At 38.7% G+C, this 19,305-nt stretch overlaps 1 protein-coding gene across 1 annotated transcript in view; it reads right to left on the reverse strand.

Moving 5' to 3' along the window:
* Window positions 1-19,305, reverse strand: part of cdh13 (cadherin 13, H-cadherin (heart)) — a 433,135-nt gene that overhangs the window by 320,624 nt on the left and 93,206 nt on the right. The window contains exon 2 of the mRNA XM_065278811.2: window positions 5,471-5,591. Coding sequence (XP_065134883.2) covers window positions 5,471-5,591 — 121 coding nt within the window. The remainder of the gene's footprint in view (window positions 1-5,470; window positions 5,592-19,305) is intronic.

Below are 19,305 nucleotides of genomic sequence, written 5' to 3' on the forward strand. Positions count from 1 at the left end.
GTGAAAATCATGAAAAACGCTGGCGCTGGCTGGCAACTTTTTTTAAAAACGCTGGCGGTGAAAGAGTTAATGAAAGTTGCGTTGCAACGTTTCGATCACTTGATCTTCATCAGGCCACAATTGCACCAAAAAATGCATCACAATTACCCATCCAAATCTGTGAGAGGATACATAAGCATTTAAATATATTTTTTCCTCCCTATAAGTCAAGATAGCCCGAGGGGCAGGCGGGGATGTATTTTGATAGCCCGACTGCAAAGCACAATGAAAGCGATGCGGTGCGATGCGTTAGTTTTTCCGGGTGCGTCCAGGAAATGTGAAAGGCTCACCGGAAAAAAAACACTTATCTCCACGTCAACACCTGATGTGTATAATCAACGGCCGCGTGACGTTGACCAGCGTAGCGCAAGCCTAGGGTTCGGTTCGGTGGAAAAAAATCTAAGATTCGGCCGAACCCGAACCCCATCAAAAAGCCCAGTATTCGTCCGAATCCGAATCCTGGATTCGGTGCATCCCTAAAGGAAATATAAGCAATACAGTTCATTTTGTAAGGTCTTTATAGACGGTTTCATGGGATGCATGTGCAAAAACAAATGTTTTGGTTTCCTAAAGACGAGGGGAGATGGCGATCATGGATCGCTATTGGTAACTTTCAATAGCAGGGGACTATTATCGAGCACTGCGTAATATCATTACGCCTGCTGCAGCCATGGTGCGGCAGCAAAGTCCTTGATTATTACGCCAGAATGAGAGTATAGTTCCTAGCCATATCTGCCTAGAAAATCACAACTTTTAATTTTCTGTCAGTCTTAGTACACGACGTAACTAGAGAAGAGCCAAGTTTTAAATAGAAAAAATATTGAAACTCTTTGGTTATTTTTAGCGTGATGCTAATGGTCTAATCAGATTCAATGGATTGTGCTAAGCTACGCTAAAAGTGGTAGCGCCATCCCGGAGATCGGCTGAATGGATTCAAAAACGGTAAAAATCAAACATTTAACTCTTAGAGAGCTGGAAAATGAACATATTTTCAAAAAAAGTGGAGTGTCCCTTTAAAGTCCCATATTGCACCTAAACATCATTATTTTTAAGATCATGATATACATTTCACTCAATTGTTTAAACTTTTGAATGGTTGTGTATCTGCATTTTAAATGTACAAATGTCAATGATGGAAATGCCTGTCTTGTCTATAAAAAAGCAACCAAATCACCCCTCATATGCACAGGCATATACATGTTTTTGTCCAAATAAATGCTCTCTAAATCTGCCCTCTATTTTAATTATAAAAACTGCTCGTGAATACAATACTTCATGGTTATAACATCAGATAAAGTCTATTCAAATGCAACTGGTTTCAAACTTTAACAGGAAAGAAAATGCTTCATGCAAGTGACGGACAAGTTTTTCTCTGACAGTGATAACGCTTTCACAAACAATGCAAGGTGCGATACATTAAGGTTAACTACTAAGATTATTTGCACATTTGTCGTTCGGAGATTGCTGTGTTCAGAGACTAGAGTATTGCGGACTGCGCTTTGCTGACAGGAGCATATTCAAGGTAATAGAAGTACGTGGCGGATACAGGTATAGGCTCAGTTAAGCGGAACTGAGCTCTGTCCCGGTGTGCATGGATCGCTGGCTCCCGTGATGACAAAATGCCTCACCGCCCTTCCCAATCAAATCGAATAAAATAGAAAGATTGAAAGAACAAACTTTAGGCAAGATTGCTGTATTGGTGATAAAATATATATTTTCTATTGGAAAAAGTGGTACTCCTCATTGCATTTCGGGCCGGATGACTTTGCTTTCCCTGCATTTCTCCCGCTGTCAGTGTGATGGCTTTGAATGGTGTTTCCCGTCAGCGTAATCATGTTCTGTCGCTTAAATAAATTGAAGTTCAAAGGGAACAATCTTTTGTAAGGACTACCTCTACTCTCACTGTTCTAATTACATGGATCGATGGTCCCCCCCAAACACAAGAAACCTGGAACACAGCGGTCAAACCGACTCCAATTCGGTGACTGTGTGCAAACTCAACAGTCACACCCAGTCACACGCACGTGAAAAAACCCCATCACGTAAACTGCAGAATCCGCAGCAGTATCTTGGCAGACCACAGCGCCCATTCTTCTTCTTTTAACTGTGCAACCTGTTGACACGACTGTCAATTTGAGAAGAGGAGAGAGAAAGACACTTTGGCAGAGACGCTGGATTCCCACTGGGGCCCGAAGCTGTGCCAGCAAGACATTACTGCCTATCCCAGAGGAGTCAAAGAAAAGCTTGAAGACATTACAGTGAATCTCGGAGGAGACGCGGCCCAGTGAATTGTGACAATCATGAGGAAGATTTTTTTTAAATAAGCGCTGACAAGTATGGCAGGACTCAGTGAGAACACACAAAGCCCGATTAAACAAATCAAATCACTTGCCCACCATTCAACTGAAACTGAGTTTTCTACAAGTTAAAGCAGTTAAAGGGTTAGTCATCATTTATTTACTGTCAAGTTGTTTCTAGCTAAATTTCTATATTTTGCTGAACACAAAGAAAGATATTTGGAGGAATGTTTGTAGCCAAGATGATTCGGGGCACCATTGACTTCTATAGTAGGAAAAAATAGTATTATGGAAGTGAATGGTGCCCCAGATCTGTTTGGTTATTAAATTTTTTTTTTTAAACATATTCATTTGTGTTCAGCAAAACAAAGAAATTTATACAAGCTTGAAAAAACTAGGCGGTCAGTAAATTATGTCAGAAATAATTATAATTTTTATGTGAACTGTCCCTTTAAATGCTGCTTCTTAAAGGCGGGGTGCACCATTATGGCACATACATCAAATAGACTACTTTTACTATGCCTATTCTTAGTTAAAATACCAGCGTACAAGTATGAAATTACTCTTCTTTCTTTCTTTCTTTCTTTTTTCTTTCTTTCTCTTCTTTCTCTTTCTGAGCTGTGGCCTGGCATTAAAGGCCCAACAACAAGATCAAATCCAAAGCATCCGCATTTCTGCACCAAAACCTTCACTGACATAAGCTCTGTGGATTTCCCACAAACAGGGATCATTGTAGTACAAGGCCCTCACACATATTTCAACCTGTCTGAATGAAGCCGCTGTCTGCTCTGACCTCTACATCACATCTGCTCTCTGGCCTGATTTGTATTCACAAGCTGTACAGGACCTCTGGACGTTTCTGATGTGAACGGCACATAGTGAATTGCATTTGTCTTTTTTAACATTTATTTTAATCATTTCTCATGTTTGGCAAGAGGAGTGAGTGGGTTACAGTTCCACCAGGCAAAACACAGTGCTTATATTCCATAGGAAAAACTGATTAATATGTCATTGCTCACAAAACACCCATGGTGTTATTTTATTCATAAAAGGCAGTGTAAGTCTGTCCTGTGGGGAAGTACATGCTTCATGTGTAATTAGATTGTAATTTAATTAATCACTACCATTCTTGGAGTCTCGGGAGAGTTTATTGTATGAACGCCGAGACCAGCGAGGAAAGAAATTTACCGGACGAATGGCGTTTTCTTTCTTGTGCCGAGTGTATTTACAATAAAGCAGAAAGTCTGAATAGGACATATCGAAGGGCTAAACACCACTCCCATTGTTTGTAAATAGGCAATAATAAATGAACTGCCTAAACGTACAGAAATGTGTAAGAATTTTACGTGGTGACGAATTTGTATATATTCATACGATGTAAATCAAACAAAAAGGTGTGATTATTAAACAATAATGAGGACCTTAAAGGGACACCACTTTTTTTGAAAATATACTCATTTTCAGCTACCCTAGATTTACAAAAATTAGATTTTTACCATTTTGGAATCTATTTAGCCGATCTCCGGGTCTGGTGGTACCACTTTTAGCATAGCTTAGCATAATCCATTGAATCTGATTAGACCATTAGCATCACACAAAAAATAACCAAAGAGTTTTGATATTTGTCCTATTTAAAACTTGACTCTTCTATAGTTACATCGTGTACTAAGGAACTATATTATCCTGGCTTCAGCAGGCGCATTGATATTACGCAGCACCTGAAAATAGTCCCCTGCTATTGAAAGTAACCAAGGGGACTATTTTCGTGCACGGCGTAATATCACTAAGCCTGCTGCAGCCATGTTACAGCAGCAAAGTCCTTGATTATTACGCCAGAATGAAGGTATAGTTCCTAGCCATATCTGCCTAGAAAATTGCAACTTTTAATTTTCCGTCAGTCTTAGTACACAATGTAACTACACAAGATTCAAGTTTTAAATAGGGAAAATATCGAAACTCTTTGGTTATTTTTTAGCGTGATGCTAATGGTCTAATTAGATTCAATAGGTTATGATAAGCTATGCTAAAAGTTGTACTGCCAGACCCAGAGATCAGCTGAATGAATTCCAAAATGGTAAAAATCAAATGTTTAACTGTAGTGGAGCTGGAAAATGAGCATATTTTCAAAAAAGTGGAGTGTCCCTTTAACCCCTAAAATCCCTGGTGCAAAAGCACATCACACTTCAATGTCCAAATGTGACCCTGGGCCACAAAACCTGTCATAAGGGTACATCTCTTGAAATTGGGGTTTATATATCATCTGAAAGCTGAATAAATAGGCTTTCCAAATGTCCAAATTAAGTCCGTTGTAAGCTCTACAGGGTCACAAATTAGATTGTATTAGTTCATATGAATTAGCCACATTATGAAATAATTACAAACTTTTGTGTTGGTTATGAAACATGATTTATAACAGGATGTTCTTTAGAGAGCATCTTACTGGACCAAGTCCGGTATAGTCAATATTCTTTCTCTGTTTTCCTGGAGAAGCCAAATTTCCAAGTACAAAATTGAGGACTAAACCAGAATACAGATGGCCCCAAAGCACACAGATAAACAAAAAATGAACAAATTCTGAATACATAAGGTCTGTTAAAGTTCTGTTTCTCTACTTCTTAGTGTTTTGATAACATCTGTCTTAACTGTCTCGGCGAAGCTATGATGCAGAAATTGTCTGGCTGGTGCCGTCTTCGTCTGCCAGGTTCTGGATGCCAATCGGTATGCAGAAAGTTCTGCGCCATGGCAAGCGTTACTCGCGGCAGACAGTGGAAGAGCGGGGAATCACAAAGGCTTCGTAAACATCCACACAATCAAGCAGAATAATTTATGAGCGCCAGAGCATTTTGATGTTTTGTTTGGACACTGCGGCTCTTATTTCCTCTTTTTTTTAATAAACGAAAAACTATTGTGCATGATAATAAGAATAATGAACCATCAAAATTCACCAAAGCCCTGGAGAACTGTTCTTTCTCCAGATGGCATACACATGTGGCTTAGACAAACGTACCAGAGAGAGAGAGAGAGAGAGAGAGAGAGAGAGAGAGAGAGAGAGAGAGAGTGTGAGAGAGAGAGAGAGAGAGAGAGAGAGAGAGAGAGAGAGAGAGAGAGAGAGAGAGATGACATCATAGTTGTACCTTGCAGCAGAGAAACATTTCTGAGGAATCCATCCCTGTATTCCACATGGTACTCCTTCTCCTGAAATCCTGGTACACATTCGACCTTCTCTTCCTCTTCCTGTGCTCCAATGCACACAACCTGAGAAAACACAATACACAGTACAATCAAAATTTTGCCAGTTTCGGTAAAGTGACAATGCGTCATTGCGGCAATGTGACGTGAAGCATAAATGTTAACGTGTTGACATTTTTAATGCATTTATTAAATTTCACATTATAGCTGCTACATTCCATTTGTTTACTGTATATATAAAGCAAAGATCAAACATAAATAAAACCTAAACAAAGCACAACAACTATGAAATCTCATTATTGCTTATACAAAAATAAGATAAAACAAATAGATAAGTGTATGCAAGTAAAGTGCAAGCAAATATGGTTGCATTTTCCCTGTTTTATAATATAATCTAAGTAACACAGAATGTAAGTCTGTAATCTATCTCTGTCTTTATAGAGTCGTATTTACGCTTTTCTAACATACTGCACTACATGGTTTTAATCATTCTGTTTAAACAAATTGCATAGCATTGCAGACAATATAAATAAACCCCACAACAGGGACTCTGTCTCGGTCCGCTTTATTATTCTGCTACTGAAAGGGATTTCTTTTTTTTGGAATTTCAGGAAACTTGTTCATATTTTTGCCCGTCACTACTGCATTGTAAAACAAGAGCAGTGACGAAAGCGCGTTCATTTTCTGCCATTTCCACGATGACAAATTTTTGCTTTTAGAGCAATGAAAGCACAATGACTACATAGAGGACTTTTCTGGTCAATTATCCCAATTTTGGATAACTTTTCACTTGGCAAACCAAAGCTTCTCTTCATTAGGAATTAAAAGTAATAATCCAGCTTTTAAAAGTCGGCTATACAGTATGTTGTGGCTGTCGATGGTAAAATAAAAAAATTTGCTCTTATGTAAGGGCCAGTCAGCTTGGCGGCACCAACCTTCAGTCCATCTTACTGTCATTTCCTCTTTTACCCCTACCAGCATTATTACTCTTTCACACCTGTTTTTGCCCTCCATCAATCACTCTTTCGGCCGGAGGGAAGGGGGATTCGTTCTGACAGTGGCACACCCCACCCGCAACCGTCTTTAGATGCGTGACTCTGTTCCAAATCTCTCAGTTCAGACAGAATTTCAGAAATGCATTCAAGAGCCGCTTTCTAGTAAATTCACGCAACACAGATTTAATACATCAGAAACACAGGGCATAAATCATCAGCGGTGCTTTTTCAGACGTAAACATTTCCATTTATGAATAATGCAGTGTTTGGCTTGCTTTTCTCATTTTATCATTTAATAACTCCACATAATTTTCATATAATCATTAGTTACGACAGAATATTCCTAATCGTACACAAGCTTTCGTTTCGCACTGGCAATATTAGAAAAAAAGGCAAGAAAAGTGGGCAGACCCCAATGGCAACCCAGTCTCACCCCATGTCGTCAATATTTGACGACACTTGACCATTCGTCAATATGTGAAGCGGAGGGTATACCTTTCGCGTCATTTTTTGACGAACTGGGGACTTCAATACTATTACGTCCGTTGCATTCTCTTCTCCTATTTTCTTACCAATTTCGCGTCGGTTTAGGGTTAGATTTACATAATGACATCCCTACCCAAACCTAACTCTAACCCCAACGCCAGGTGACAACTGTTTCTAAACCCAACGCCAGGTGACAACTGTTTAATTTCGCGTACACTGTTTAATTTCGCGTACACTGTTTAATTTTGCGTAATCTAACCCTAAACCGACGCGAAATTGGTAAGAAAATAGGAGAAGAGAATGCAACGGACGTAATAGTATTGAAGTCCCCAGTTCGTCAAAAAATGACGCGAAAGGTATACCCTCCGCGTCACATATTGACGAATGGTCAAGTGTCGTCAAATATTGACGACATGGGGTGAGACTGTGTTACCAATGGAGATAGAGGGGACGAATTGAGCTCGTACCAAGGGTGTGGTGAGATTGTTACAAGGGCGTGGTGAGCTTTAACCTGCTTACGTAGGGTTGTACCGCTTACGTCACGCGTTACCGCAACATCCAATAGGAAAATTCAACTGCAGTAGCCACCGTTCAACCTGAAGAGGGCAGCACTTGTTTTTACATCATATATTGTATCATTGAAACACTTTATACCCAAATGTCAAAAAAGTTACTCAAATTTATGAACAACACTAATAAAGCCCCATTCTTACAGATCATTAAATAAAAAAGTTGGTTTAGGGTTTAGTTACTCTTTAAGGTAGTTGTTATCACGCTGATATATGTAATGTTTAATTGTTAATTTTTGTGATAAGTTTCATTTTAGATAGTAATTTGATGCAATAGAAACGGGGCGTGTCGTTATGATTGGCGTGGTTGAATTTGGCACAGAAGTTTGATACCACGGCTCCGCCTCTGGCTCCAGGGACGATTCCTTCTGCGTATGCGCTGGCTCCAAATTGACGTTTTTAGGTAACATGGCAGCGCCCATTTTTGGCTTCTCCATGTTGTTTACAGTCTATGGGCCTAACCATGCTCCAACACAATGAGCTGACCCAAACCCAATTTCAAGTCCATATTGCATCATTTACCCGCTTCGTCCTATTATTTTTCAACCACATATTTTTCAACCACATTTCTAATGGATGTCAATAGATCAATAAAACACATCAAATGCCTGTCTTTTCCCAAACTGACGTCTCTTCAGCTTCGCCTTGTTGAGGTCCCTTTAGCTGTTATTGACGCTGATATCCAAGTCAATTAGGAGATCCGTGTAAAATGTCAAAGTGTTGGTTTGATTTGCGATGCGGAGGGCTGAGCGGGAGAGCGTGGGGCGAGGAAGGCCGTGTAAGGAGCCAGCTGGGACGCGGGATGCACATTAACAGAGCTCCTCTCAAACAGCTGGTGCACCTTACTGTCTATGAGACTGTATGATAGAGCCACTGCCTCAAAATCCCTTGAAAGAGAAAATCATGCCCGGGTGTTTCAGCATTCAACCATGGTATTACTACAACTATTCAGAGTTTCGAGGAAAACACAGCTGAATAAAAAAGCCATTTACAAAAGCACAGTCAGCAATACCATACCAAGTTCTTTTTGAGGGGTCCCCAAGGAGACGACAGGGAGGAAAAATGGGATATTTTAGCATGGTGTATTTGGAGGGGCAAATAAATGCTTATTTTTTAGACTAAATGAACCAAATGTGACAAAAACTGCTGACACGGAGCAAAATAATACTATCGTTCTTGTCCTACAAGTTAATTTGCTGCTTAAAAAGCACAGTCTAGAGTTATGCTTAGAAACCATCTTGCCATCCCTTGTTGAATTCACAAAGGTCTTCAGCCTTATCTCCCATTTAATGAAAAACAAATCTGGCTTTGGAGGTCCTGCTTCCCAACAAGGTTTCCAGTCCTAATGGCTCTTTCTAGTCCTCACACTGTGTTTCTAAAGACCTTCAGGAGTTCATTTAATTGAACAGAACAGCTGGTTCAGTTGCTCGTGAACTAAATGACTTTATTTACTTGCACACGAAGCAAATTTTCTGAGATCGGTCTCTGCGGACTGAGCTAGCATGGGCTATAACACCGTGTGACAGGAATCTTTCCAATTAGCATGAAGAAATTAATGAACATCCATTTAAACAAAGATACTACCACTGGACATCTGTGAGAATAGCTGGCCTTTCTAAAAAATATGAATAATATAGAATAAAACAGTAAAGACAATAAAGACCAACGTCCAAAGCAAGCAAACCACCTGCTGCCTTGTTTCGACTTGTATTCCCGTCCCTCTCACCACCCCAATGATGTTGGGATCTGTTGATTGCCTGGCACGTCGGTCACCTTATCGGTTTCTTTCTGAGATACAGCTGTACAGAGACTTCATCAGTTTTTAATAATGTGACTCAGCGTGATTTTCTTATTAAACACAACTAGAGAAGATGACACTGGTGGGCTGTGTCGAACGGATGAGGGGTGAGAAAATGACAAAGTTCCCTGCTGGTGTGGGGAAAAAACATTTAAATATGTTTTAACATCTCTGCTTTTCTTTTAGAAGGTCTCGTCTGTGAAGGGCACGATGGAAAAATTAATGTTGAGGAAAAATGCTATAATGTAAAGGGGCGGCAGTGTTTGTCATATAGAAAAATACATATGACAATAAACTATTTATGTGCAGTGATGGGGAAAAACGAACCAAAGGCAAAAGCACTAAAGCAATTCTGTATTGCACAAGACATGAAAAATAAAGCATTTCCTTGGAAGCAGCAACATGAATAAAACAACTGCTGTATCAGTTTAGAGTGACATTCTTAAAGGGACAGTTCACCTAAAAATGATTGTTACAAACCTGTGGTAATATCTTTGGTCTGATGAACGCAGTAGTTGGGATCATGCATATAATTCCAATGTTTTTAACTGTATGTATAAACTAGTGTGCATCTAGTTGTATGATTGCAGTTTTGTGTAAATTATTTAGCACGTCTGTTTGATTAAACTGTGATGAATTACTGCAGCTTCCCACTTCAAGTTCCTCATTGGTTACCATGATTCTATGCCAATTATTTACTAGTTTAATTATACGACAACAGTAAATGGAAATGATCACATTTCCCTGTTTAACAACTTTAATATAAAGTAGTTTTATTATGACACATTTTTTTATAGTTACATTATGCTAGCAATGTCACACTAACTACATTTTCAAATGGGAAGCATGACTGTAATTTTACTACAGTAATTAGAAACTGTATGGTTCCCATTACTGTATTGTCTAGGGATGGGCACGAGTACCCTAGTGCTCGAGTACTCAATCGTGACATCAAAGATCGATCACGAAAACGATGATCGTGTGGGTTTATTTATTTATTTGTGCTTATGTCTACATTTGGAGGTCTGGTTAGCGTTACAAGCGCCTGTAGTAGTAACGACTGGCTGCGTGTTTGATGTCATGTTGAGCTGTGCAGATCGGCATATGACATTAGTACCATGCATGATTCAAAAGCAAACAAATAAGTCAGCTCCCAAAGCGCACCCCAACACACCTAACATCACTGAGGCACTATGGTTTCAAAAGGATGCAGTGATGTTTGGATTTACTTTGGTAAGAGGAAAATACAATCAGTCAGGTGCAAAATGTACAGCGCCGTCACAAGTTCAGTGATTTTATAATCTCAAATTTAAAGGTGCAGTGTGTAGAATTTAGCAGCATCTAGCAGTGAGATTGTGAACTGCAACCAACAGCTCAGTCCACCGTTCACCAAAACACATAGAGAAGCTACGGTAGCTGCCACAGGACAAACATGTTGTTTTTTAAGACAAAATACAGTAGTGCCACAACGCAGTTTGTCCGTTTAAGGCTACCATAAAAATATGGCAGCACAAAATGGCGACTTCCATATAAGGGGACCCGTGGTGAATGTAGATAAAAACGTCTCATTCTTAGGTAATAAACACATAACAGTTCATTATGTATACACCACTATATAATATAAATATGTAGATTATATTGCATTTCTGTTAAGAGATCCTTATAAATGTTACACACTGCACCTTTAAAAATCAAATGTTAAGAGATACTAGAGAGCCATATGAACATAACATTTTGACTGAGTACAGGTGAGAGGATGACACGACCTAGCTAATCGCTAAAATGATAGTAAAAGACTTAGGACGGATTCACATTTGGTGCGATTGCCTGGTCCGAACCCGAGTTCGATTGCTCCCCCTCCCCATGCCCCAAATGGACTGTGTTCACATATTATTTTTGCATCCGAACCGCGGCAGGCTTGCATCATCAAGCTGCAGCCGGCGCATTCTCATGTTGCTTGGCAACCGCTGTAAACGAGAAGACGACAAGTGTGATTGACTAACTGCAAGCAGAGAGATGATTTCTGAATGCCTCCGCAAAAATTGACGTCGGCGGACAGACCGCGTTGTCATCGAAACGACTTTAGTATGTTTGCGGCAGACAGACGAAAGTGCGTTTCTGTATTATTTCTTTGAAAACAAAACCAAAGGTTTAAAAAATAAGAACAAAACTCAAGCAAGCATTCTATGCATTTTGTTGTCAAGGTAAGTGCACGCACACAAACACACACGTCTGTTTTGGTGGGACATTCCATATAATACGTAATTAACAGCGGTTCACTTCCACGATTTGGTACGATTGCGCTCACATTAGCAGCGAACCGATCTGGAGTTCACATGAAACGAACCCCAGACCACCCTTTTTAAGCAGACTCGAGTACGTTTCGCGGGTGCGCACCCGAGTTCGGAAGACAGCGTTCACATCATCCAAATGTACCGAACTCTGATGTCAATCGAACCCGGGTGCGCACCAAAAGTGCTAATGTGAAAACGCCCTTAAAGCTGCTTAATGTTATTGAGCTTGAGCTTTGAATGGACGTGTTTTAAAGCGCGCTGATACACAACGGGAGTTAAACTTTTTGTCAAGTCTTGCATTTTTGCAGATAGATGCACATTGTAGGCTTAATATTATGTGGAGTGCATCAGATAGAAAGCGTGGTAGCACTTTATACGTTTATACATCATCTACTGTAAAAGCTGAATCAATAAGCATCTCATTAATGTATGGTGCAAAAAAATTGTCTTTAAAGTTGTTCATATGAAGTCCTTAGCAACACATATTACTAATTTACAAAATTTCTTCATGGAACATGATCTTTACTCAATATCCTATAGATTTTTTTTTTTTTTTTTTTATTTAGACCTATACAATTTTTTTGCTATTGCTACAAATACACCTGTATAAGTGGTTTTGTGGTCCATATTTTGTGGCATACAATTTAAAAAACATAAAAACATATTTGTATACAAAATTATTAGTGGAACATGCACCTTTATTTGACCTTGAAGCATATCGAATCACCCCCCCCCCCTTTTGGTGCGGACCCCCAGGTTGGGAACAACTAGGAAAGCTTACTATTGTATATTTACTGACAACTCAGATTTTAAAGTTAGTTTCCCACATTGCAAACAGAAACAGAAAAAGCATAAAAAACAAAAAGACAGAGTAGCTGGAAAAAAATGAGTACATCCACCGATCATTTCTTTACAGTGAGCTTTATGAGTCTTATTTGAAATCCAAAGGTGATAGATTTACCCAGCTTTCCCTGAGAAAGTCTGGCTTTTTGTTTCCCTTCAGTGAGGGGAAAAACAGTTCAAGCCCATCCAATGTCTCCACTCCCATAAACTCTGCTATAAAGCCCTGAGTGATATTGAAGGTAAACGCAGGTCTTACTTTGTGACTGCATTAACATTGAGCCAGGGTAAAAACAGCATGATGTGTTTTTCAAAAATTCTCGAGCTTATTCGTTTCAGCTCTAGTCCAAGGCTGAAGCAATAATTTATGCATGTAATTCAGCCTTGTATGAATTTCCGCAGTGCTTGAGAGCTGGAGCGTGGATCCATCAATGGTTCCAGCGTCAACACAGTTTACCCATAATGCCTGAATTAATTCTCCCCATAGAAAGCCTGGAACCAACAAATTTCCCTGCAACCGCAGCCTTGTAAAAAAAGAGCTATCAAGTCTAAAGCGTTGTAATCCCGCTCCATGTCATATAATCTCCTCATTAGACCTTACAACCTCCAAACTACCGGTGGAGGATAATAGCAGGATATCAGAATGTAGCCACAACAGACCAAGTCATTTTCTTTTAGGTGCAATGAAAACCCAAAGCAATTTGTCCTCCCCTAAAAGCATGTTATAGCCTGTCTAAATCTAGTTTGCAACGCATCATTAACAAATTCAGTCGTACACCATCTGTGTTAAAATGGGAGACTGGTTTTTCATCGGAGGGTTTTAATATAACTGTTGAAAAGCAGGAGCAGCACCCGTAAAATGAACAAATAAGACATCTCTGCCATTTATTTATCACGTTTTCAACATCAACCATGTATCAGAATGTGCTCATTGAGATTTTAACATCTATACTTTTATTTTATAGTTATATAATCTAATATTAAAGTCTCATGAGCTATAAATGAACAACTTTGCTCTGGAAAACAGTAACACTACAGACACTTAACAACATCATTTCACACCAGTACATTAAAGACACATCGGTATCTCACATATTTTTCTAATAAAGATGTCAACAATGGAATAAAAATCGTGTGAGAAAACGGCAAACAAATACATCAAGCTATTATCACTTTATTTCTCTAACATAACTAACAGCTTTAATTGCATTGCACCATGTTTTACAATCTTCTGTCATTCGATTACTAAATGAGAGTTCATTGATATCAGCTTCTTCACAAAGCGATAGAGATGGCAGACGAGGCTCCTCATCCTTAATAGATCATCTTCCCTAATGCAGTTTGCAGAATCACTTTTTAATTAATTAGTTCATTAAAGCCACTGATAACTTTAAGTTCAGGAAGCTGACACAGACTGGGAAAGTCTTATACATTAGCACAAACTCATATCTCAGTATCAAAGAGCATTAACTAATCAGTGAAACTATACGTGTTTTCACATATAGCTCATTTTAAAAGAACCAAACCCAGTTCAGTTAAAGTGAAGCAGGAAAGGAACAAGCCAAACGTGACCTCAATCTTTTTGGTGTTCACAATATAGTGGACTCATACGAGAACCCAATAATTTTTGGCCCCCTTCAGAACTGAAGTGATCTCAGACCCTTTCTTCTTCACATCACAACTTTATAAGAACTCAGACCCCAGCTTTCTGTGCAGCAGTTGATTTTGATACAAAGTCCAAATGGCACACAAAGCAGACCAGGACCTCATGGATTTCACATCTCAAAAGAAAATCTAACCACAAAAAAAAAGTGCAACTTTATTGCTACTGCATACACCCAACAAGCTACAGTCGTCATTTTACTGTTATAGAACCGATACAGTCTGAGTAGTCCACCTCTAGCCAAAATAACCTTGAATTTGGCTACATTGGGTCATTTTTGCCAAAATAACTTGCTGAGATGTATGATATTGGCAAAGTCAACAGTAATTACAAGGTGTATGGTTTCAGCAGGGCCGGCGCTAGCTATAGGCAGAGTAGGTAAATGCCTAGGGCCTCAAGCTTGGAAGGGGGCCTCCATAACTGTTAAGTCCATGTGCGCTGGTCCGACAATCACTACTGACAGCATTAAATAAAGTTTTAAGGTGAGTTCAACTTTATGCGGCGCCGCCACTGCAAGAATTAAGTTTGTATTTAAAAAAGTTTGTATTTAAAGTCGAACAGCAAACAAAACTGGCGTTACCTAAAGTAAACTGTCTGTATATCTTGTAAGTCCTCTACACTTTATTTTAGTTTCCAAATCATGAAAGTAATTTTTCTGTTTAACTTCCAGTGGCAGCTGATTTGTATGGATATTTAAGGTAGTTTATAAAAAGGTATTGCAATAGTCTGATAGATAAGTTTATACTGTATGTTGGTTAAGTAAGAGGGAAATTCTTCTTTATACCAAGTTAAAATAAAAAAAACAATAAAAGTTTTCTAGGAGGTGTTCACCTGTAATTTTTTTATATTTAGGGTTTTTGCAATGTACTGTTGTCTTTTTAATTTTACTCTTTGGAGAAAGCAAAACTGTTATCCTGTGTTATCCCAAAAAGGTGGGGTTTTTAATAAATGTGACTGCCTTAAAATTTTTAACACATGTGGTTTTGCATAATTTCTAATTACATTTTAGCATAAAGTTAATCAATTTGTTGATAAAATGGGGAGAAACATGTTTATTAGTGCTCATCTGATTTCTAACGCAGTAGAAAAACACGTTCTCATATTATTCTGAAAATTACTTAGGGGTGTGAGGGGCCTCCAACATAAATTTTGCCTAGGGCCTCCAAATATCTAGATCCGGCCCTGGGTTTCAGATATTTCTTTTATTTCAATTATTTTGGGGATATGCTTAAATGCCTATTAAATTTTCACTTGAAAGCCCCAATTCTGCCTTGTTTTATACGGAGTTGTATAGTACTTAAGTATTTTTACTTTCTACATAAAAGTAAATTTTATCAGTGGTTTTCTTTGGAAAACATACATTCCAAAACATATTATCATAATTTTTACTCCACTACATTTAATAATTTTAAGTTTTTGGTTTATATTTAATATTTAAGTACATTAAACATAGTTATTTTTTGTACTTTTACTTACAGTAGGTAAAAAATATGTTCATACTTTTACTCAAGAAAGTAAAAGTACACAATTTTTATGTAATTAGGCATTAAAAAATTTTTAATATGCAATATATAATGAATACACAGTATGATTCTGTGCTTTAGAATGTAGTGAAATTTTTTTGTAAAGAAAAGTTTTTTTTTCCCAAGACAAACACTATGATAAAGCACAGATGCTTGGAAAATGTAACTTAAATACTTAAGTATTATACACCGTCAGGACTGTGTTTGACAGGCTATTAGACGTCTTTTAAATGCAAAATTTTAAACCCTATTATGCCCCAGCATGACTTTGTATAGACCAGTGGTTCCCAAACTTTTTCAGTGTGTGGCCCCCCTTGTGTACAGTGCATTCCTTCGCGGCCCCCCAAAGAACATTTTTGACAAAAAACTGTTCTAAAACTCAACATTTTAATAAAAAAAAATATTAAATTATACAAAAAAGTAGTGCTTTTGGTTAGTAGCCTTATTTTTGTTGGTTTAATTACATAGAATTCATAATAAATTAATGTATTTTATAAAATGTCATAAAACTGGGGCCCCCTTGGCACCATCTTGCGGCCCCCCTGGGGGCCCCAGACCCCAGTTTGAAAACCACTGGTATAGACCGATCGATAGACCGATCGATTGACCGACTGATTGACTGAACAATTGACCGAACGATTAACCGATCGATTGACCGATCACTTTATGTTAATGGTTTGCCTAGTAACCAATAGGGAGGTCCTTATTATTATTTTTTTTTTTTTAAGTTCATCCTCTCACCCCACCAATTGTAAAAAAAAATTTATTGGACTTATCTGACCATGATCCATGCAATTAAAACTCCTGTTTTAGTTGTGATATGTCTTTTAAAGCAAGAAAGCTTCGATGTAAATGAAGCACAATATACACTGAGACAATGGCTAAAGCAACACGAAGCAAGTCCACTATATGGTTACTCGGATCAGAAGAGACTAAAATAACTGGAACAAAGTTACCCTGCAAGAAGCAAGTTTTATGCATTTAAACAAATTTCTTATAAACAAACTGGTAAATTCTGTCTGTATTATAAGAAATGGTCCAGGTTCATAATGTACTTGGAAAAAAGACAGGAATAATCACTTGGGAGAATTATGCTTATTGTTAGAAATGTAATTATAAAGAGTGAAATGGTGTATTGCAGATTTTATTATTATTATTGTCTTTGTTTGTTTGTTTATTTATTTTGTGGTTTTCTGTTGAGTATTATTAATTTTGTATAATTAATGCCCTCTTTGAAGTAATATATGCAGTTAACTCGATGATATAGCCAAGTTGTGAATTCAAACAGTGGGATTATCTTAGTGAGGTTAGTGGGAGAGAGTTGTCACCGGGGGAAGTTAATGGTGATTCTGTACAGATGGTTTGTATATTCTTGAAAGTATTTGGAGAATCAAAAAAAATTGTTAATCATAAAAATTAAACTGCCACTGTAACATCTCTATGCACAAAACAAGACAGTTGAGTCTAAAAGTACTCGCCTCCACAAAACTCAGACCTGAACCCCTTAACACACCAGACAGAGACACCCAACAGTGCCTGATGCCCTCACAAGTCCTAATGCATCTAAATTGAAAACCCCATAGCCAAGTTTCAAGGTCAGACGAAAATCCCACCCATATCTGTAAAGACTGAAATAGCAATAGTGTATGAAAGGATTAATGCCAATGGTTTGATATTAATACTCCATCACATAAGGGTGTGGTGTTCTAATCTTCCCATACTGTACTTACTGTACAGTCCTGGTGTGATATCATTAAAATGTCATGTCTATAATTGTACCGTACTAGCTGATCCTTTTGACTTAATGTTTGTAATGATACTTGAAGGTGCAGATAAATGTCACTCTGTTTATGGATTGTAAACAAGTTGCAAACTGTGCGTGCCGGCATTCAACGCATGACATTTACAAACATTGGGAAGAGGTCTATTTTGGGCAAGCAGCTTCTGAAAACAGGCGTACACGGCAGCTGCAATCGAAAGCTGGGGAGAGTGTATGTAAAGCTTAGTGTTAGTCATGTAGCAATAGCAGGGAGGCGCCGACTCTTAAAAGAGATGTGGTGATGGCCATCGAGCAAGTGTTGTGACAGACCGCAAGTGTGATTAAAGTTGAGAATTCATTGACGTAAGCCGGCGCAGTTAGAGCCACCAGGCAGAGTCTGGTGTAAATGTCAGCTGTGGAAAAAATCAATATGGCCGTATGAGTTCAGAGAGACAACCTGATTGGGAACAGCTGCAGGACCTGTAGTGTGGCCAGGGGTCCCTTCAGCCAAAATTATTTGTAAATGTACTGAGCATCGAAAACACTGATGGATCATTTAAAAAGCTTTACTTCATTTTGACAGGTAAAACATAATGGGGCGGTTCCCTTTTGAAAATGGTCCTACCCTCTCATAGGGTCAGCTACTGACGCAATGTCTCGTTCCCGTTTCTCGAGGAACCAAGGTTACAATAGTAACCGAGACGTTTCCTGGACAGGGCTTATCCTAGTCCCAGACTAAAATGCATGTTTGATCTACCTTAATTTAAAAACATTTTGCACTGACGTATCTTAACATATATCAGTGCCATTGTTTTTTTCCCAAATGCACACCAGTATTGTTTGTTTGTGAGGTTTGTCTGTAAAAACTTATGTCCTAATATAACTAAGACCTAGTCCTGGATTAATCTAAACCCTGTCCAGGAATCTGCCCCAAAGTATCTAGTATACCAAGTTTAAATACTTAAAAAATTGGCACATGTAAACGATGCAAAAAGCAATTACAGTAGAAAAATTAAATGTATGCATCTTGCAGATACCTTCACCCAACGCGACTTACAGTGGATTCAAGCTATACATTTGATCAGTATGCATGCCTATGTTACTTGGGTATCAAACCCATGACGAAGAAAAAAAAAACATTAAGTTTAGTGAATCGGACTTCTACTTCCTTTCATCTCTGTCCAGAACATTTCCCTTCTCTACACAGCCAACATAAAGCCCACAACGTCCCTGGACAGCCCCCGGCTCCGTAAAAACATTCCTCCACCTTTGCCTTTGCCAGGGGCCCGGTTGGGTCCTCTGTTCAGTGCTAAATGTCAGTGCACACAGAGGGCGTAGCGGGAGTGACCCAGGCCTGGTCACAGCGAGAGTCTGCAGAAAAATCATTCAGACTGTGGTCCAAACAGCTGCATCTGGCTTGCCAGTGGGAGCAGCAGCCTGCACAACCATCTGGAAGCTGGACACCCCACACCTGCTGGGCCAATGAATAATGGTTGGTGCACAAGCTCCATAAACCTCCTCTGTACTTGGCACAGCAAACAGGCATTCAATCAGAGAATATATCTACATTGTTACTGTGATTTAAGATGCAGATCTGACAGCCTATAGGAAGAACAATCAGACCTCTGTAACATGTTTATAGTTTTTCCCAAATTAAATGGATGCAAATGGAGACTTCTGCTGAGGTCTCTAGTTCCTCTGATGTTTCCCTTGAGAAGACATCATTAATGTGCATCAGTAATCCCTGGAGTTGCAGAAGAGATTTTAACAATACTGGGTTCAGGTTTGCCAATCAAGTCAAATATTTCTCATTATATTTTTTATTTTTTGTTCTGCTGAACACAAAGGAAGAT

The sequence above is a fragment of the Paramisgurnus dabryanus genome, chromosome 9 (assembly GCF_030506205.2).
Source record: "Paramisgurnus dabryanus chromosome 9, PD_genome_1.1, whole genome shotgun sequence".
Taxonomy (NCBI): domain Eukaryota; kingdom Metazoa; phylum Chordata; class Actinopteri; order Cypriniformes; family Cobitidae; genus Paramisgurnus; species Paramisgurnus dabryanus.